General features: G+C 40.2%; 1 protein-coding gene across 3 annotated transcripts in view; it reads right to left on the reverse strand.

The window, feature by feature from the left end:
• Nucleotides 1–1,998: 1,998 nt before the first annotated feature.
• ndst3 (N-deacetylase/N-sulfotransferase (heparan glucosaminyl) 3) overlaps nt 1,999–22,005 on the reverse strand; it is a 37,256-nt gene continuing 17,249 nt past the window's right edge. For 2 of the 3 annotated variants that reach the window (XM_067497536.1, XM_067497537.1), the window contains exons 6-15: nt 19,469–19,597; nt 11,963–12,145; nt 11,409–11,505; nt 10,367–10,490; nt 9,672–9,846; nt 8,762–8,932; nt 7,702–7,811; nt 4,668–4,770; nt 3,648–3,758; nt 1,999–3,162 (exon numbers count right to left, since the gene is read on the reverse strand). In XM_067497536.1, coding sequence (XP_067353637.1) covers nt 3,133–3,162; nt 3,648–3,758; nt 4,668–4,770; nt 7,702–7,811; nt 8,762–8,932; nt 9,672–9,846; nt 10,367–10,490; nt 11,409–11,505; nt 11,963–12,145; nt 19,469–19,597 — 1,233 coding nt within the window. In that variant the 3' untranslated portion in view covers nt 1,999–3,132. Of the gene's footprint in view, nt 3,168–3,647; nt 3,759–4,667; nt 4,771–7,701; nt 7,812–8,761; nt 8,933–9,671; nt 9,847–10,366; nt 10,491–11,408; nt 11,506–11,962; nt 12,146–19,468; nt 19,598–22,005 lie in introns of all 3 variants that reach the window. The other variant, XM_067497538.1, reaches the window with a different exon arrangement.

Consider the following 22,005-nt stretch of genomic DNA (forward strand, 5'->3'; position numbering starts at 1 on the left):
CCAGAGGTGGTACAGAACAGAAGGTCTCATTATACATGGATAATTTATTTCTGCTCATTTCTGTTCCCGTTCCTTAAAATCTGGTAAAACTTGACAAAACCAGTTGGTGAGATCTACGGAAAATGATTACAACTGAATAAAAGTGATCTCATGATAACCAACCAGCTGCTTTTGAAGCTAGATAAAAAATCTTTTATAGATATGGGATTTATGTAGTTTTTAGATTGATTATATCTGTGTGAGACACAGCCCTTTTCCAAGAGGTAGAACATTAATCTTATTAAGATGTTTTGGTACAAAAGAGCTATTGTAAGGGTACGATGTTGAATACAACCGTATAATATCATGTCCAGAGAAATCACCTTTTCAAATGTATGCAGATTAAAGACTTTATTACAAAAAGTAGTTGGCTGATTACCTGCTATTATCAGCCCCAATGAACTCTGCAGTAAATATCAGGCATTTGTAAATTAGCCATACCAGGAACACCTGAATATATTTGTTTTCTCTAAACAGCCAGTTCTGGGCTATTGCAGGTGTGCAGAGTCTGTGTACAACAATTGTATTTCATCCAATTTTGTCATAAAAGGGGTTATGAGTGTAAAATGTGCATTAAACAGCTTACTAAGAGTCTCAAATCATGTTTTTTCCAGACTGTACATTTGTTTCATTTGTGCCTACTGGTAAAGGATCAAACTGGTCCCAGCCTTGTTTGGATGGTGGTGTTTAGACTCCTAAGACATGGGTCTGAAGATGGTTTTATGGCTATCTTGTGACTCTTGTGAGAATGTCAAAGCCATCCATCCACTTCAAGGTCTATTGTAAATGTTTTATAGTTAGAGACAAAAATATGTCAACAGCAGATTGATAACTGCAAGAAGACCTCGCAACCCTTGCTGCAATAAATCCACATCCTCTAAAACTGTATGTGATTGCCATGGTTTGCCACGGCAAAAAGAGCAAATATATTCATTGTGCATTAAAAGTTTTAGAATCCAATTCACTACATGTGATAAGAAATAACACAGTGCTGTTCTTAGAATTTAATATTATATACATTTTCAAGACTGGATGTATAATAACGTATATCATTAGTGTTAGTGCACTGTTTATATGTTTTAGTCGTACTTGTCATCAGCTCTCCATCAGAGGAACAATACTTTTATTAAGTCCAAGTAAAAGGAGCAATACCATAGTGGAGAAATACTCTGTTATGAGTAAAATTTAACTTAACCTTTGTATGTAACTGGTGGAACGTCTTTTACAGTGGGATTTTTCTCTAAAATGTGTTTAAGATAGATGCTATCAAAGGCTTCTATATCCCAGATTCACTGAAAAACCTTCAGTGCCTGCAACCTGCAGTGCAGAGATAGTTTTCGAGGCATGTTTCCCTTCCAGCCAGTCAAAGAAGTCCAATTATTTCTGCTTCAGTCAGAAGTTTATTCGCTCTTATATTTCTAAGTAATTTCATAAGGACTAATACCTGAAGGGCTGGGCAGAGTGTGATGCAGCAGGTAGAGGCAGGACTGTGCATAGTGCGCCGGATTAATATTCAGTGTCATTCTACTGTACAATGTTATAAACTTCTTAAAATTGTGTATTGTAGTTTTAAATAAAAGTACAAAAGTAGTAGCTAAAGGTAAGTACTAAAGGTAAATATATTATTCAGAATGACCCAATATTGTTCAACTATAACAAAGTACATCGCTTGTACAAGGGCGACTTCATCAATTTTCAACTCGCTCTCTACGGCTTTAGTTTACGGTGTAAATTTACATTAATGCTTTTGAACTTCCCTCTGACTTCCCTGTATTAAAATACTTCTTTGCTTCTAGCTGACAAACTCCTTCACATGACAGTAAACTGTCATACACGCAATTTTCACTTACCTCGGAGGAGATTATTCTGGAAGATATAGGCCAAACATTATGCGGCTTCACAATGGATTAACTGTGAGGTTTCAAGTGTGTTAACTTAAAGAAAATCTTATGCTGTCAGTCATATTCATTTCTTTAATTTTCATTTTTGTGTTTGACATTTAAGGGGTTTTTTGCATTCAAACTGAAGCTTAACAACATAGCCGCTGGTTTAAAAAGGAAGCAAAAGGAGGTTGAGGCTTTAATCAGACACTGACAAAACAAAGATCGCCTGCAGTCACAGTAGCTACTTAGAGGGTCTTACAATTAAGTGTCATATCCATTAGGCTCATTTTGTCAGTTTTATTCAGAAAACCTTGTGTCCTTAGCGTTGAAACGATCAGTGTTCATGCTCTGCTAAATGGACCTGGTGTTTTTCTGCATGGCTTGTCACGGGAAAATAATGAGCCGGCAATGCATCTTGCTTCAGTGATTGATTTCCAGTCCATAGTTTCCGGTGAAAGTCACAGGTGACATCTCTAAGGGTGAACAAGGCTACCAGATCTGCCAGAAACTAGCTTTACTTTAAAAAAAAACAAAAAAAAAACAAGTCAACAAAACAGTGAGAACATGTTGTTCATGGAAGTAACAGCCTGTCACTCACCCTGAGTCTATGCACTTATTCTGCCTGCTTATTCTCTCACTAGGACAAAAAGAAAAAACAAAAAACAAAACCATGCGGTGGTTTTTTTTTTTGTTTGTTTTTTTTTGTCTTGGAGATACACAGAACAGAACCTAGTGCAAAGTCATCTCTATGGGAACCACGCACAGCTGACCAGCGCTGCTCTGGCATCATAAATTAAAGGTGAAAACAAAACAAACAGTAGTAAGTCTCTGCAAGTTTGCACGAGAGTTCCCGACAGCTCAGATCAGAAATTGTGCATGAATGATCAAATTCTCCTTGTTCCCTACAGTTCGCTTCTTAAGTTTAACTTGATCCTTCCTTTTAGTCCCACTTTCTTTAAAACTTGTCTTAATCACCGGAAACTGCGTCCATCCGACATCAACTGTTCCATCCATCCATCTAAAAGTTCAGTTTCAGCCCACAGTTTCTTTGCGCTTCCGTGACATCTGCTCCTGTCAGCAGTGTCACAGCTCCCAGATGAAACAAGGCACCCGTCCTTGCCATCACCTCAGGGTTCCTTAAAAGGCCACAGACAGTGCATCTGAAGGTCAGGGGCTGCTGGTCACTTCTTGGTCTTTGACTCCTTTACTTTTAACCCTGGCTCATGGACACAAAGGTTATCTAACCTTAAAAAGAGGTGGAGAGAAGGAGGGGATGGAGAAGGAAACACAGAGAAGAAAGAAAAGCGAGAGAGTAGTAATTTAATTTACATTTTGTTTACAGATTAGTCAATAATTGGACAAATGCCCCCGATGAAAATGAGAGTGAACATGTGCTGTGAATGGACTGAAAAAGCTAAGCAGACTTGTCCACTACGTCCATCTGGTTCCTAAACAGTGACAAACAGCAGCACAGACAAACCCCAACACTGCAGACATTCAGATGGGATTGATGGACATTTGAAGCCCCATCAATTTCATAAAACATAATTTCCCTCATATCACATTTATTTCCTTTACGTTTGTATTTCATTTGTTTGTTGTAACACCCTTTTTGCATTTTTAAACCCAACCTTTCAGTTAATAATTTTGAAGTTCCAATCCAAAAAACAGAATTTTAACGTTACATGGTGGTGAGATTGTATCATAGAGTTGAATGCTGCTGACCTTCTGAAGCTCTTCTCTTAGCCAGGAGGGAAGAGGCTGTCCAAGGCGATGCAGCAGCTTTGACAGCTCCACATTGTGTTCCCTGTAGTACCTGGAGAGATATGCCCGTGCCTGAGGAGGCAAGTGGAGAAGAAAGGGCAGAAGCAGTGAAAGGGATGGAAACGGCATCAATGAGTGTTAAAACAAAGAGGTATAAAAGGAGGTGAGAGGTACACAAATGAAAAACAGTGTTGAGAAGAGGGAAATAAGTAAGATTGCATTGGGGGGGATAAAAAGAGAGATTAATGATGCACCAGCATCTTTTGATTGATTTATTTCTTCCCAGTAGGAGTTCAAGGCACTAAGTGTTGAGTGGTATGAAGAGAGCTAAGAAAAGAGAGGTTTGAGAGAGGCAGAAATATACATGAAGGATGCATGAGATCCATTATCTCTCTTCCTCCTGTGTGCATTTCTTATCCCCTCCCCCTGCTGCTCTCTCCATCTCCTCCCTCCACATCTGTCTTTTCCTGCTCTCCCCCTGGTAGAAAACCAAATACAGTTTAATTACAAGTGACACTGAGGTACAGCCATGAGCCACGTGTGAGCACATGTGGCTACAAAGTGTAGCTATGTGCATTTGTCTTTATGGGATGGCAAAAGTGTGATTCATTGTCTGCGGGTCTGGGGTCTCAGCGGAATCAGTAGCCAGGACAAAGATTTATGTATCAGATTTTCTCCTGCTACCCTTTCTGTCTCCATTTTAATTCCCTCCAACCTCTTTCTCACAGGTGTTCTGTCACTACTGAGCCCTCATAATTAGGTTGTAACTTTCTGGCTGCATCTGATTGGCTGACAGTTTCCACCCCTATGCTGAGTCCTGTGGGAAATTTTGCCACAGAATCGGAGGGAACTGTGGGCTGTCATTGTCATTCAGGCTGCTGCTTTTTCTTTTTTATTTTCTTCTTTTCCAAACATTTTATTCAGTGCATATATCCATTTCCCCTAAGCATACTTTATATCCATTAAAATTAGCAAATTTACCTCAGACTCCATAGGAGGGTACTTCCTCCCTTTGCTCTTTCCCAAACATTTTGTCTTTCCCCCCTCAAGCAGCTGGCACCAAAAGCCCTTCTGAGGGTCAAACCTGAGAAAAAAGAAAAGTAGAAGATACAGGCAGGCAGATGAAGTAAACTTTTAGTAAAACTAAATGTAACTGTTGGCTTTGAAAATGAACATTCCGCACTTGTAAAGTGCTGCCACAACACTTTACAAGTGCTTCTTATCTACACACAAACATGCACAAACAGCTGACAGCAGGTGTCATCTGTGTGTGTGTTGCCCAAAGAGTCTCTGCCGCATGGGCATGAGGGAATTGAACAACCAACCCTGTAAGTGGTGGACAACCTCTCTACCTCTGAGCCATGGCCGCTCAGCTTTGGCTGTAATATTTAAGTGACTTTCTTCTCATGGAAATTGCGCCTGAAAAACAGGGATCATTTTACACTCACAATCCAGACATAAATGTCACTATGCGTTCAGCGCACTCTCTGTTTGTCTCTAACACTTCTGCTATCAATGTCTCACTGACTGTTGCACTGTCTCATTTCATTTCTCCCTGTCTACCTCTATCACTCTTCCTCTGTGTCTCCCCTCTCTGTTGTGCAGTGTCTCTCTCCTTCCCTCAGTATACCCACTGTAAGTGCACATGCAGCGAGTATAATTAGTTTTTTTTGGTTAGAAATCTGCTGGCAATGGTAGTTCTTGAGATAAAAAGGTGAAAATGATGCATGTAAAGACACACTAGGGACAGCTACTGTGCCAGTAGAAGTTGATTAGATTTTTATGATGGGCTAATCCATACTAATTAATGGCTTTTACTTCAAATCATCCATTCAAGGGCCTAGAATTGGAGTGTTTATGCCACAATCTACCAGTGGATGGTTGCATATTTTTCCAATTTAAATTACTTATTCCCCAGTGAATGCAGGGAACACTATAGGCACTCTACTGTAGCACTATGCTTTTTATACATTTGGAAAGTGTTAGCACAACCTGGAAGTGAAGCAAGTAGAAAGATCAGACAATAATAATTGTGAATTCATAACCAAAAACAAAACAAAAAAACAAAAAAACACACACAACACACAGATGTACTGTATGTACGTAGCATATGTGTATATAATAAAAACATTTTCCATTATTTATATGTGAATTATTTAACAAAATATGTCAATTACTGATGTGCTTGGTTGTGAACATAAATGCATCTAGCTTTTGTGCTGTAGGACCACAAAGTACAGATAAAGAACAGGCACAAACATAAAAAATTATTGTTAAGTGCTACTTAGAAGTGGGTGTGACTGAAAGATGCAAATATTGTTCTTGATCTAGATGCATCAGTGGGGGAAAAAGAGTTAAGTGGTTCTCCTTCAGTTTTCCTCTGACAGGACAGGAGAAAGAAAGGAGAGGGGGATTAAATAAATAGGCTCCAGTGTTGAGGATCTGTCAGACCACTGCCATGTCAAAAGAATGAGAAGGAGAAAAGAAAGATTAGGCTTTTGTGTAACTCAATCTTCACCCCCAACATGCACACACTCACAAACACACCAAGCAGCATCCTTATTATTCTGTCAAAATGCATCTCTTTACAAATTATTTGTATGCATGTGGGCTCCCGATTCAAGACAGAGGCACTCTGTGTCCCATTCCTAGCTACAAATTCTAGATGTCCCTGTCTGGAGATTTGAGGCTCGCAGGCAGATTGCATTCTGATGAGCGGTGCTTGAGAAACAAAGCAGTTTACCAGTACTTCCAAACTTCCACACTCTATTATTTTAGCTTTTGAGTTGCATTGATCCTATATACCTCAGTGTCCTTTGTGTGTTTTGGTGTATTGTGAAGCACCCACTAGATTTTCCCTTTAAAGTACTCTCTCTTTCTCCCTCTCTCCCTCTACCCATCTACTGCATCTATCTAAAAGTCACACGCAACATCTTATAATGGAGAATAAGTTGAAACAGACTGTGAAAAGGCAACAGCTAGTTTATTTGAATATTATTAAAATGCTATGTGTTGACCATGATTCAATTCCAACCTCTGGATTCACACACAGGAGAATACATTGTGGATAATGTTGTTGATGAGTTGTCTTAACTACTGAGAATGTGCGTCGGTTGATCAATTCAAGTGATTAAACAATGAATGCAAGATAATTGTATTTGTAACCTTAAATTTCTCCCATCTTAACTTTTTATCTGATGTGAAACACTGCAAAGGCTATGTTAAGTTGATAAAATTTGCATTAGTAATTTATCTAAGTAGCTGGCGCTGGTGTCTTTGCTAACCTTTTCATATGTATTTTTTTAGACAGCTGTGACACTGACAGACAGGCAGTGTAAGTGATAGGACAGGCATTGCTCTGTTGGGATTTGATCTCAGGCCAGCGAAAAACTGTTTCTTGGCAGAAATATCTAGGCATTAAATTGTTGGAAAGTCACTTCTTAATGAAAAAAAAGAACATGCCTATTCAAAATGTTCTACGTTTCCCGACACCTCTTTGTTTCGTTAATTTGGCAATATACCCAGGAATATCTGCTGGGCATTCTGGACTTAAATGTGACAAATTCCAAGTGAAATGAATGCCTTTAGAGATTAACATCGCTTTCTTGCTTGCTGATTTTCTCTTTTTGTTCCTTTTTTCTGCTTCTTCTCATTATTTTTCCCTGATATTGCTATGAGTACTTGCTAAAACATAAATCTGGGTAAAGATGGAAATTTATGGTCTTAAAGTAGTGAACTTTTCTACTGGCTTATCTTTGGTGCCAAGCAATGTCACTATTTGTTGTACTATTCAGAGTTTGACACCCTGCAGATCACCAGCAGATGTCAGACTTCACATAGATTTGGGCCAGGATTCCTACTGTATTCTAGCTTGAATCTGAACTATCATTTCTATCACCCTGCATACATAGAAAATACTGGTAACCCAGGATGACAGGCTTTGAAGAGGCTGGCAGCAGAACACAAAAGAGATGGAGTGTGAAGCACAGATTGACATAATGTGCAAGAGTCTTACGTAAGAGCCTGGGAGTAGTTAAAATGAGGAGTGACTCCCAGGAACTTCTGGACTTCATCCATCACTGCTGCAGGGTCAGTTCTCAGCTGGTGGCCATCTATTATCATCACCTACACACAGACATATTCAGACTTTAATAACATAAGATTTTAATGTTAACCAACTGCTTAGTGCATGCAACCTCAGTAGGTAGTGGGTAAAAGTAAAAGCATAGGGACAGCATCTTTGGTGCAACTCCATCCACTTGAATGCCTCAGAAGTTTCAACAATGACAACAGATTTAATGCATCACTTTACTCCTTTTCTTCTTATGGTGAGTTGCTTCACCAGGATACACAGCTATTAGCTCCTACAGGAAATGTGCAAAAGCCACTTTATGTGGTTCCAATGTGAACACAAAGAGAATCAGAATACAGCAGTCTGCTTGGATGTATTGATGTAATTTTATATACAGTACAACAGCCCTGCTATAACATCTATTTTTAAAAGTTTTGATGTCAGATTGTCAGAAGTGTGAAAATTCAAGGTTTATTATTGAAGTCATTGTTAAAGGTGTTTTTGAATATAATAAGCTCCACTATAACAACATTACCTCAGTGCTGTAAATGACACTTCTTTGACGGTGGCAACAGAAGCCGAACATTAACACCTAAGGTATCATTAAATTAAAATTGTGTCGTATTTGAGATGACATTATGCAGTTAGCATTCCTGCCTCACAGTTACAAGCTCACAGGGTTGAAGCCACAGCAGCTTGTAGCTTTACTGTGTGGAATTTGTATGTCCTGCATGTTTGTATTTCCTCCCACAGTCCCAAGACCTGCTGTCTAATGACAGTCTATGAATGGCCACCACTCCTTCAATTGCATGCCGTTTAACAATACATCAGTAAAAACAGTAGGTATCTAAAAATTTGTTCTGCAAAACCTATGAAATAATATCACATCTTAAAAAACAGAGCTTCGAACATTACAAACGATACTATCATGAGTATAGTAATAAATTACAGCAGATTTTCTAAGTAGATGCATGTGTGTGGGTGTATATGTCCTTCTCCATACCTGGTTAGCGGGGTAGTATGTGAGCCATTTCTCTAGATGTGTGGAGTAGAGTCCAGGGATGAGACAGCGGCTCTGCAGGGAGCGCAGGTCGGCTGGTGCATCTGGTCCGGCACTGATGACATCATAGAAGGTGTAGCGCAGGGCTGCGTGGTCCTCATGAGCTCTCTGATGCTGGGGAAGGTTGGTAGATGCAGCGACTCAAGCTTCAAAGAACTCATTCTGCTTATACAACTAATCTCATTCATCAGTTTAACGTCAAGAAATATATTCACAACTGTTTTGTTTTTGTCACTGACAAAACTTTTAAGCTGACACACTGTTGATATTCGTGATTTGAGAAGTCTTAGGTGCTGAAGTGGTGAGAGGGCTTTTAACAGAAGACTCATACACAAAGGCAAATGATAGGTCCATGTATGACAGGAACAGAGGAAATATCAGCCCACTACAATCCCAGAGATTGCAAAACGGGGAAATGTTTAATCTGCTGTTTGCTTATCTTGGCGATTAGCATGTGTCAATCACCAATCAAACAACCAAACATTGAATGTTGATTAATCGCTTATTGCTTTTAGTAGCTAAACTTCTTGTTTAGGATAAATCCAGTTCTCCAATTCTTTCTCCTTGTTCAGCACATACGACTCTCACCATTGTTTATTCAGCTAAAGGTGCTCTGCAAAAACACATGAACTAAGCCTTTCTGTGAACGGGAAAACCCTCATGCCTCATTATTGAAACAGACTCAGGCTGAAAATGTTAGCATCTTGGGACAGTTCCTACATTGGGATGTACAGAAATCAGCACAAATCAATACAGAGACAAAGTAAATCATATGAGGAAGCCGACAACTGTAGCTGATGAGTAGGGGGTTAAAAACAATACATGCACAGTCACTGGCATCTATTGAAGGTACCTGATACCAGCTGTAGGCCCTGTCAGATGGGTTGATGAGCAGGGTGATGATCTTTGTCTTGGGTAGCAGGGCAGCAGCTCGCTGTGGGGTCTCCTCTGAGGGGAAATAATTAGCGCTTTTCTCAAACAGAAAGTCCGTACTAACGTTAGAGGGCACGGGGAAAAACTCCATGTACCTGAAAGTAAGAAGGAACATAAAAACATGTGCATATAGTCTTGAAGTACAGTATGTCTCATATAAAAGCACAGTATCATTCCTGCAAATTCAGTCACCAGACCAATCAGAACATATACTGGTACAGGAAGTTTTCAAAGTCGAACACAAAGTTCTATAGTCACATTAAAATAAAGTTGGCAATATAACTGTAACATTGTTTAATGAAGAATTTTCAGACTCAAGTCTTTTTTGGATGACTTCAGAGAATGCGCCAGCTGTGTCTCTGTCAGCTAAGTAACCCATTTATGGGTCAATTTAGGCAGCCATATGTCTGTTGGCTCATGTTTGTGGGCTTAAAAGATGTTGTTAAACTGCTTTCAACTGCTTATAGTGTCATTTAGGACTGCAAGACACATTACAGTCTGTAACAGGCCCCCCATCTGAAAAAAGGTGTTTTTTTTAATGTTCCATTTCACCTTAGATTGTGACAAAGAGAAAGTCAGAGACGTAAGTATGTGTGTTTTTGTGTGTGTTCTCACCAGTCAATTCCTTTGTGGTAGTTGTTGGTGTTAAAAAACTGGACCTCCTCATACGTCTTTGGACTGGGGAAGTTACTGGAGATGGAGGGATGCATGAGTAGGAAGAGATAAAGTGCTGTCGTTCCTGGAAGAAAGGGCATAATTCATAACTGGCTCGTTAATTCAGTTCAGCAGAGAGTAGTAAGTGTGTGTGTCTGCGCGTGTGCATGTGTGTGTGTCTGTGAGTATGTGTGAGAGCTGTCACCCACTGATCTATTCTGGATGATTTTTCCCTCTGCAAGATTTATATCTTGCTGAGAATACAGTGTGTGTGTGTGTGTGTGTGTTTGTGTGTGTCTGTGAGTGTGTCTGTGAGGTGAGTGTGTGCGTGTGTGTGTGTGTGTGTGTGTGTGTGTGTGCAATGATCACAGGCCTCCCCATCAAATGATTCAAAACCATTTGACACCAATCAGCACTGGGGCTTTGGTCATGCCCTCTGTCTCACCCACAGCAGCTCTCTTTTCACCTTGCACACCCCCCCAACAGCCTGTTCTCCTATTTGCTCCAACATCACTGGCATGCGAGCCATACTCTTCAAAAAAAGGAGAAATTATTTTACTATAATTGTCGTTGGGGTTCCCATGCTGCTGTAGTGATCCCTCCTCCCATTTAGAAAAATGATCACGTGGACATCTGGCAGCATTGCAGACGCTTGTCACCTCTCAAACCTAAAACCAGCAATTAGAATTTCTGAAATCCCATGGAGGAAATCCCTCAGGACCCATGTGGCCTATACAGACTTTTGAGTTTCATCTTCTTTTTGTTTCTGTGACAGAGACAGAGACAAAAAAAGAAGAAAAAGAGGGTGGTGGCCCAGTACTCTATCTCTCAATGCATCTAAAGTGTATGGTATGTGGGTGGGAGACAGCAGGTATAAGCCGCCTCCTTTGTCTTGCTCTGACAGGGAATAAATGAAGGGGCTCTGATGTGAAGGACCTACACACCTGGGAACACAGAAGGAGGCCCGTTGTTGCATGTGTGTGTGTGTTTGTCTTTAGCTTACCTGTTTTTTGTGGTCCTATGACCATGAACTTGGGTAACCTGTCACAGGTTTTCTCTTTAGACCAGATGTCTTTGTGTCGTTTGTCATCACACGGATTCTGGTTGGAGCAAAAGGATTTGGATTACAGGTTCGAGTAAAGTGTTGCACACAAAGACAAAAGTGCACATAGGATGAATAAATTTGCTTTTTTTTGTCGCGTCATACAATAACCACAAATTAACATATGTTATTACATGGATTTTATGAAACAAAAAGCATAACTAACCAGCAGGAATAATTAATGTAATATATCAGAGTGATTAGCCCACCATCTTTTCCATACTTTCGAGACAAAGTTACTAAAATTAGCTACCATTTGTTGAGTAATTTCATGGAAAATTAATTCTCATTAAATCTTCGTAATTTGTACAGAGATTCACTTTCCACTTCACCTACTGTATATCACACAATCTGTTTTCCTCATCTTATTGCACACAAATGCAAACTAAAACTATCCAGACATATGCAGAAACACATAAGCCCATACATGTGGACAACTACCCAGGCAAACACACCTGCCAGAGCGGGTTCCTTTGTTCAGGGAACAGCTGGAAGTATTTGTGTGCAAGCTGCAGGGGTGGGAGTGTGTGGAGTTTCAGGTTTGTCCACGAGCGAAGAAAAGAGGCCAAATGGACGAATGTGTAGAGACCCAGTCGATCATTGCCATAGTTCGACAGGTGGGTCATAAATATACTGATCTGGAGTGAAGAAACAGAGAGAGTAGGGGGTAGTTTGGAGAGGGAATGGAGAGAGGGGAATACATACTCATTTTATTTTGCAAAATTGTGATAAAGTCAAAATCTAATTTCCCAAGTTGCCATGTTTGTGAAAAGCTGCAGCAGCACAGCAAATCTAATTAATGTTGTTGTGACTGCATTGGAAAATAAACACTTTATTTTTCAATGTGTGATGGTTTTAAAGACGCTAACAAAGCAGCTGTCCACTGGGCAACAATATTTGCCATCACTTGGCAAAGTGACACATAAATTATTGTTGTATACAATTATAAATACATTTCCAGTGTACAAATTAAAGTGTAAAGAGGCAAAGAGATAAAGAGACAATGATATATTCACCACTACAATGCTCCTCACAGCCACTGGGTGATGGGAGAAATGCAGCTTCACATGAGGTAGAGTGTTTTAGAGTGTGTTCATGATGGTTAATGTGTGTGAGGGAAAAGGAGAGACCCAGAGGGAGTGAAAGAGCAATAGAGTGTTGGTCCAGGCTATCTGTCCGCACTTCAGTGCTTTTATAGGTTGATCAAAGAGACAACCTAAGATAGCTGCTACACACACACACATTACTTGTGGGGACTTTACACAGACAAAATAATTTCCTGTAGACTAACCCTAACCTTAGGGAACCACTAATTGCCAAACCCTGGCCCTTATCCTAATCAACCCCCAAACTTAAGTCTGGAACCTTCAGTTGGATGATTTTAATGGCATCAACTAGCAGTTATTTTAGATTTACCCACATTTAATCATTTACATTTCTTATACAAGAGAGACTTCGCCAACATCGATAACTTTACAGAACCAGCAAGTAAACATACACATGAAAGCACAATATTATAATAACAATGAACATCATTGAACACACAATCACATCTGCATTCTTCTCTTGTTATTGGAGGAAGCCTGGAGTTTAAAAAAAAAAAAAAATCAGCCAATAAGACATAAATTATTTGGTGGATGTGAGCATGTGCCTGTGCGTGTGTGCATGAATGATTGTGTGTGAGTATGTTCGGGAGAATGCCTACAACACACACACATGCACACACAGTGGATTTTCTGGTGACAGAGGACTGTCGCTGATCCTCTTTAACGCTGAAGGTTGCCGTAGACACAAGGCAACACTGTGTTGGTTTGATGGATCAGCGTCCGGCCGACCTGGAAAGCTGTTCAGAATACTGATCACTTCCGAAATACTGATTGGAAGATCGTGTGTGTGAGAGACACTGTGGGAGGGAGAAAGAGCAACAGGAACAGATGTGTGTGGCTACTTGTGTGTGTCCTACTGACAGGGAATGCAAGAGAGAAGAGTTGCATGTCAGTGTAATTGATTATGCATTTGTGCATTTGTGTATGCCAGTTGTGTGCATCTGCCATTGCCTTCATATCTTGTGCTCACTCTAAGCAACCCAGCAGCAGAGCACAACATCTAGCCTTTCCTGCTTCATATCAATCTAGCTGACATTAGGGCAACAATGTGGAACCACTGTCAAGGCATCACCAAGCACTCAAGCAGGAACAACAGAAACACACGTCAGTAAAAACTGTTTGCTTGCTCCTCCTCTCCAATGAATCACAATGTCAAAAATCTCAAACCTCCCTCTTTGAAGCATGAATGGAGAACGTGAGGCACTATTCTTAGAAAAGTGGAAAATTGAATTTGACAGTGTCTCACTGGAAACATCAATTCACATTCAGGACTGAGGAAGAATATTTCCCACAGCCTGCTACTATAGTTTGGGGGGGGGGGGGGGGGGGGGGGGGCAAGATGTGAATATTAGAAAATGAAAAGCTTTTGAACTAAAATACAGTGAATACAGACAAATCCTGAGAAAATAAGATTCCATAAACCCTTTCGAAGTCTCCCACCTCTTTTTTGTGTTGTGCTTTTTGGAAAGCAAGCAAGGTGATCAAAAAATGATTTATGTTCCCTTCAAACCACTCAATACCCTATGATGTCTGACTCAGGCTGTGAGGGGAGTGTATAGTATGTGTGTGTGTATGTGTGTGGTGTATTTGCTGGTGTGTGTGCATGAAAGACAGAGAGGGAGAGAGTGAGAGAAAGTGTTATTGAACATGGAAACATTCATTATGGAGCTTAAGCGCTGGTTGCCAGATTAAACAAAGGGAGGAGAGGAGATGATTTGTGTTTGTAATTGAAGAACTGCAGAAGAAAAAAAAAATGTACAGGCAAAACAGGGGCAGGTGGCAAATGGAAAGACAGGGAGAATAACATTGGCAGGTGAGTCTGAATCAAAAAACCAAAAACAAAAAGCCACTTGAGAGAGTGTTAATCTCTCAACGCAAGCCCCAAACCCTTCTGGTGGAAGGACTCACTATGGCTTAGAATTCAATTAACTGAACCATATAAAGCTTTTTTCAGCATCCACTGCCACGTCTTATTTCCGGAATATTAGATAGCTTTGAGTCCCCTATGTGCCTTTAATAAAGAATATTGCACTAATAATTTAAGACCAGAATTGAACTCAAATTATAGCTGGAACTGGACTGGGAGAGAAGTGTAAAAATGAGAGAATTAAACCCAACCCTGCAGCCTCCCTCTTTTAATCTTTGTACCTTGTCCTTTCCTATCATTGCACCTACACTGCTTAATTTCCTCCCTCTTCTTTCATCCTTTTAATGTCTTCCTCTCACTCTCTTATCTGCTCTAAAAATTCACTACTTTTTTCTTTCTCCTCTCTCCGATCTCATGCTGACCTAGATGCTCTGATGCAGCATGTCAGTCCAGCACAGAGTGATACTCTACAAAATCCATGCACATATGAACACACAAGCACTCATACATTCGCAAATGCCATGTCTTGGAAGATTAGGAGAACACCAGTCGTGTATTTAAGTTTGTGACATGTTCCAATCTTCTCTGAGATTATTGCTTTTTTTTTTTTTTTACGAAATTACTTGATTTACTAGATTTTCCTACTGCTTTTTTTATCTGATATTGGGCTACTTATTTTCTAAAGTTAATTTGAGTTTCATGGTTAAAAGTGTTAATTTACTTTATTTTATCAGTATCAACACATCACCTGAATTAATAAACTTTCTCATATGAGGTACAGGTGACTCAAAGCTTAGACAATAAACAAATTTATCCATACTACAAAGTAATTAAAAAAAAGGTTTAAAATATTTATCTCAGTGATCAGGTGACCAAATACAGTACACCAGATAGCAAACATACTAAATTACAGTTGATTTTGGTGTGTGCTGATAACGGACACTATTCTGCCATAATGCAGTGCACAAAGGAAATGTAGGAGCTGTTTTCTAATGTAACAAACAAAAAAAGCAAAAAGTGTGCACAGCAAGATCTTGTCAAACAGGCAAAAATTTTGTTAAATCTTAAACCTCATGTGAAGTTTAATTGGCTGTGGCATTCTAAGGAAGCAGATGAGCTGTTCACAGCTGGAATCCAAAACTAATTGTGAACTGCGATGACAGCTCCAAACACACCCTCGAATTAACCAAATGACTACACAAACTATATTCAAATAACTTTGACATTTTTGGGGGAAAAAACTTTCTGTCATTGTTAAGTTTAAGTGGCAGTGGCGTTTTAAAACTGCAGTCTGATTAATAGCCAATGGTGCAAGTATTTTGAAACAGTAAAATCTGTCTGTTTTTTTTGTTTGAATACTAAGTGCAGAGCAGTGTACTATAAAGACTCAATGAATTCATCTATCTTTAGCACGGTTTCTTTAACCACTCTCTCACTCCTGCTGTGTCTCTGCCTTCACTGCTTTTTTTCTCACCCCTTCAATGTGTAGCTGTAGCAGTCTGTTTCCCATTACAGACCACTTAGTTCCACATACATTTCTCCTTGATTGAATTGTTATTGCTACTAAAAAGAAGCCTACTCCCCTCCTTTTGCATTTTCATCCTCCCTCACTCATCATCTTCATCATCATCAGCATCCTCTGCTCTTCCTTCTCGCCCTTGCCGCAGCTCTCTTTCTCTTTCTTTCACACAGTCCACCTCGCCGTCTCTGTCTCATCAGTGGATAATTGAAAGCTGAATGTCAATACAACAAATGAGTTCAATTCAATTTATTCTGCCAGCTACAATCAGCGCTGCCTACTAGCCCTTTCTGTTCTGCAATCTTTCACTCCTTTACTCTCACTTTGTTATTTCTCCTACTGTTTGGATTGTAGCTTATTGTTTGTTATCGTATGTGTGTGCGTGTAAGTGTGTGTGCGTGTTTGAGAGCCTGTATGTGTTGATGAGCTGCAAAAACCTTTGGCAATCTGCAGGGTCTCTGGAAAAAAGGAAAGGACGGGGTGGAAATAAGAAAGAAAGAAGTGTGGAAAGATTTATGTGTGAACAAAGTCAACACACACATTGACAATTAGAAAAAGATAGATTTAAAAAAAAAGGAGGATGGTGAGAAGGATGGTGAGAAACAGAACGCCACCCCAGCCCTAGAGAGAACAGTGTCGGGTGAGTGATTTGAGGGTGAGGACTGGGTAAAACAGAGGGATAGGAGGGAGGGAGATTGTGCTGATATTTGGTGTTTGGCTAATAAGCTTAGTGGCAGAGCTAAGCGCTAAATGTCAGCCCTGATATATGTCTACAGCTCTGCTTATGTCAGCTAGACACACATTTATTCAAACATACACATGCACACATGCGCAGATACTTCAATGCGGACACACAAAAATATACACCGGTGTGTGTTTATTTGTGTGTATGTATCTGTACGAGCATCACTTCCTGTTGGTATGTGTTTGGATTCTCAAGTGACACAAGATTCCGTGACCTGAAAATTAAATCTCAATCTGTCTGCCACCTTCTCACCCTGCTCTCTCTGCACCCCCCTCTCTCAACATCTCTCTGGCCATTTATTGGGGAAGGACTTTGTGCCCTATTGGTTGTTTGCAGAGTCTAGGTCGTCCAATCAATTGTAGAGCATATGTGAGTCGGGGCACTCGATGATTGCCGATGCAGCCCAGAATGATGCAAAACTATCCAAATGCACATAGACACATGCAAACACATACCGTGCATCCACACGCACTCACACATCCAATATGTTGGTCGTTGTGCTGTCAGTGGAAAGCTGCCACCACAGGCTAAATGTGATTTAAAGTCACCGAATGGGAAGTGACAATGTTACCAATGTGCAGCTCATCAAACAATAGGAAACCCCCAGGGGACTAAAGCAGTGAGCTACAAAACACTATTGATTACAGACACCAAGTACACACACTAATGAAAGCTTCTAGATCTGAAAATGGGAAGCCGACAGACGCAAAAACGTTACTCTGTACATACATGTCTGTGTGTAGATGTGCATCTTGAAAAATACCTATGATTTAGCACTAGTGATACTTTTGTGTTTAATAGGTGTCTTCATTTTGATATACTGTACAACAAGAGAGTGTTTTATCTGTTATTACACTGATTAAATAGGGAAGGCGTGTGAGAGGAGAACAAAAGATAGTGAAAAGCAGAAGGGAAAAGTAATTAGCCTCAGTGTTTCTGGCTTTTAGGAAGAATCCAAATGCAATTTATTTGATTGTGTGTGTGTTAGTGTGTGCGCGTGTGTGCGTACGTGTATGTGTGTGTGTATGTCTTTATTACATTTTTCAGTACCATTCTTATGAGGACATGTTGGCCATTCCTCACAACTTCAAAGGGTTTTTTGAAGGTTAATGCTTAGTTGAGTTGGGGCCATTTAGCTGAGGTTAGGGGGCTGGGGAAAATGTCAGTTTTGATTGCAAGAGTCCACATACAGTAATTATTAGTTCTTATTACTGTTCATTCTCAATGAGGCACGTTCAACTTCACTGTGAATACGACTTTTATAGTCACAAGTGATAGTTTGACGCAATCTCCAAATGAAACAATTCACCCGACTAAATCACTTCACCTGCTGAACAGGAAACAGTGACTAATGCGCTGCTTGTTCTTTTCTACGCCAAACCAGCCACCTAGTTCTTTATTTTTAGAAAACTATTGTCGCCGCTGGAGGATATATAAAATCACTTCACTGTAGGTTTACAAGTCAACCTTTTTCCTAGTAAAGTGCTGACTCAGACATGTTAAGGACAGCTAAATTAAGAAATAGGAGATTTTGATTAGATATAAACTGATTTTTCTTTTGTTTTATCAACTGTTTAAGAGCACTACAGTGCAGAATTCATTTTAAAACATTAAAAACACTGCAGTCAAAGGCTGAAAACAGGGACACATTGACAGGCGGAGCCATTGAAGCCAAACAGATGGGAAAAAAAAAACTACAAAAAATTAATAAAACAGTGAAGAACAGAAAACAGGAAAAATAATACAAAAAACAGGAAACACAAGGAAAAAAGGAATGAATCAAAGAAGAAAATGAATGAATCAAGAAGAAGATAGTAAAATAGACAACAAAGAAAGAAAGAAATAACAAAATAAGAGACAAAGATAAAATCGTGCAGAGACAAGAAAGAGCTCGACTGGATTGTTGTGGGAAGGTGCACTTAACTCTGTGATGTTGGCTGAGATCTGACAGCTCCTCTAGTTCAGCACTTCCTACCTGACACTTCTATGAAGCCTGCTGCAGGTCTATGTGCATCCTTGTGCATGTTTGTGCATGTGCAGGTGTGTGGCTTGAGTCAGGAGAGATTGTTTGGGGATACATCCTGAAAATCCGTGCCTACCTTTATCTAAGTCGGAGCACCAGCTTGTGAGCATGTGCACATGGATGAGCATCTCTACTGTCACCAAAACCTAATTCTGTTCCTTAATTCAAAGGAGAATCGAATTGAGCTGACATACGCAGCAGGGGTAAGCAAGGGGGGAGGACATGTGTGTGTGTTTGTGTGTGAATGTGGGTATGTGTTTGCGTGGGCGCGTGTGCGTGGTGTGTGTGTGACAGCAACCCCCCTGTGGTGAGACCTAATTTAAAGTGGGGAGATGAACACAGCTCCACAGTGAGAAGAAGTCCCTGACAGGAGAAAAGGCAGACATGCAATGTGCGCGCACACACACACACACACACACACACACACACACACACACACACACACACACACACACACACACACACACACACACACACACACAGAAACACACACACACAAAATGAAGAAGAATGAACCAGACAGTGAGGAAGTTACTTTTACAGCATAGTGAGAGAGTGGGAAACCCAGATGGTGTTTCTTACAGGTGCAAAAATCAAAATAGAAAGTAAAAGCCCGCCCTGTTTTTCACATGTGTTTGCATGTGCATGTTTGTGTGTGTGTTTGTGTGTTTGATTGTATATGTGTGCGTTCTCTGACTCACTGGGTTGAGAAGCACTGTGAGAAATAGCTCTCCACCATGGATGCTTTTGTCCAGTTCTTTAGGTCCACCGGGGTATTCCTTATAGTAGATGGTGTGAGTAAACAAACCACACGTCTGGCGAGGCAGCACCTACATGCACAAACACACACACACAAACGCACAAAACTGATTAAAAAAAAACAGTTGATAATATTGGTCACATATTCAGAAAAGAGAAGTCATCCAAATGTGAATTCACAGGTACAACTTCATAAGACAAACAGGCAATTATGAGTAAAAAAAAGAAACTGATTTTGCTTTGCATTCTTATACACTTCCAGGTCCCTCTGGAGCAGCATAACACTTTATGCTTTTTCTTCATATGCATTGCTACCTAAGACCTGTAAACAGACTTGAATGGGAGTTTCCCTTTAAGTGGCACAGGAAACCACAATAATACAAAGATTTGATTTTAAAAGGAGATAAAAGCAGCTTTTTTTGTGCAGTTTTAGTGCCCAACTACAAACGAACCTGGTACAAAGATGACTTAAATAAAAATAGTCCAGGTAGCAGCAACAAAAGGGTGACAGACGGACAGTAAGTGGGATTTGTACATACAGGGCACTTTGTCGATATGAGAAGCACACACACACGCCAGAGATACTATGACATTTGTCACACAACATATGATCATGTTATATATCACAGGCACTAATCCTCCAGATGGTTTACGTCACATTATTGGAGATTGTAGTAGACCTTTTTCACAGCTGGCATTTTGACTTTTGACTTTTGATAGGATGAAAAGCATTGGTGAAATTAAAAACATAAATGATGGCTCTGCTCCCTTTAAGTGTTCCAGCTCTGGGACTCCATTATTGTGCATGCTGGCTGACTGACACATCTTAAAGGAACCTGAATAGAATGATGCCATCATTAAAAGTTCCTACGTCCACATGTGCTGTTCCTGTAACGAGAAATTAACATATCTGCTGTGAAAAAGCTCTGTAAGAGTCAAATTAGAGTTGTCATCGAACACACCATTTATTGCTTTTCCTATCCTTGAGTTATGACTCCTGAAGGCTGTCGAGCCAAGATTACCCCAGTGCATCAGTACAGAGCCTATTTTCATGCAGGTGCAGAGCGCAAGGCATTGACTTGCACTGGTGAAGTTAAATCTTCTAAGGGCACTGTTCAATTTTTTCCTCACCTGTTTGGTATTTCGGTTACTGGCTGTTTACTGAAGCGGGAGGAGATGATAATGGATTACTTTTAATCCCAAGTCGTACAGGTGCACCATGCACCCATTGCCATGAAAATACCAGCAGAACATGGCCATGCCCTGTGTGAGTCACAAACTCCGTGCTTTGAGTAATGAAAGCAGGGTCCCGGATGTAAATTTTCTCAAATGTCTTTATTGCTACAAGTAAATCTCACAATTTTATGGTTGAATAAACACCAGCAGCAACTGATTCAGCAGCTTTGATATTATATTTTGCCTAAAGTCAACTATCTAATGTTAGGAACATCAGGGTGTCTTTGTAGCTTACCTAAACAGTAATATAGCATTTACTAAACATTTGTCAAAGTATCCAAAGTGGTATTAGGACTTATTAAGAGAAGAGAAGACAAGAAAAGAGAAGAGAAGAAAGACCAGAGAGGAGAACATCTTTACTGTGAACTCCTTGTGGAGCACTTCTCTCTGTAAAATAGAGAGTAAAGGCTGGAAGCACAGATATTGGTTTATCTATAAAACACTGCAGACTAGTTCACACTCACACACACACACACACACACACACACAAGAGAGAGAGGGAGAGAGAAGGCCACCAGAGCCACAGACACTCAGCACTATTTCACCAAACCAATTATCCACAGAGCTATAGCTCAAACTGATATAGTACATTTTAAAAAGAAATACACACACACACGTATGCATGCTTACGTGGGTGCACATACACACAAGTTCACACACGCATGCAGCACAATCCCATATCTCAGTCTGATTTGTTCTGATATTGTGGGTCCAGTGGGTGGCTCTCAATCTGCTGACAGAGACACACAAACACAATTTTTACAGCCTTAAGACAACTTCCTGTCCTCCTCTGACGAAGCAACGATCGAGCGAGAAGCAGAGGAAAAAGAGATGAATAGAGCAAAACTGCAAGAAAAACTGGAAGCGAAGAAATGCGAAAGGTAAAGAAGATGGGAAGGATGTGAGTGATACCATTTTTATTTCACGAGAGGTCAGGAGGCTATAGATGAATTATCAGGAAGCTCAGCAGCAGCTTTAGGGCAAAGTGATTTCAAATTCAAATTCAACGTGGACTGAGGGGCACGTACTGTACATTCACACACAAAAACCATTCCACGTGTGCCTCTCGGAAGAATGTTCTGGCTTAAATCTGTTTTTCTTACGACCCTTTGCTGTTAAGTCAGTGCATCGTGCAATGTCTTGAAGCTAGAGATGGATCTTCCACTGTTTGTCTGCACTGCTGTCACACTGCACTTGAGTTCTTAATCATGTTTTTAGTGATGGCTGCTGTATGCTGTTACAC

Source organism: Channa argus, chromosome 3 (genome assembly GCF_033026475.1).
Source record: "Channa argus isolate prfri chromosome 3, Channa argus male v1.0, whole genome shotgun sequence".
Taxonomy (NCBI): Eukaryota; Metazoa; Chordata; class Actinopteri; order Anabantiformes; family Channidae; genus Channa; species Channa argus.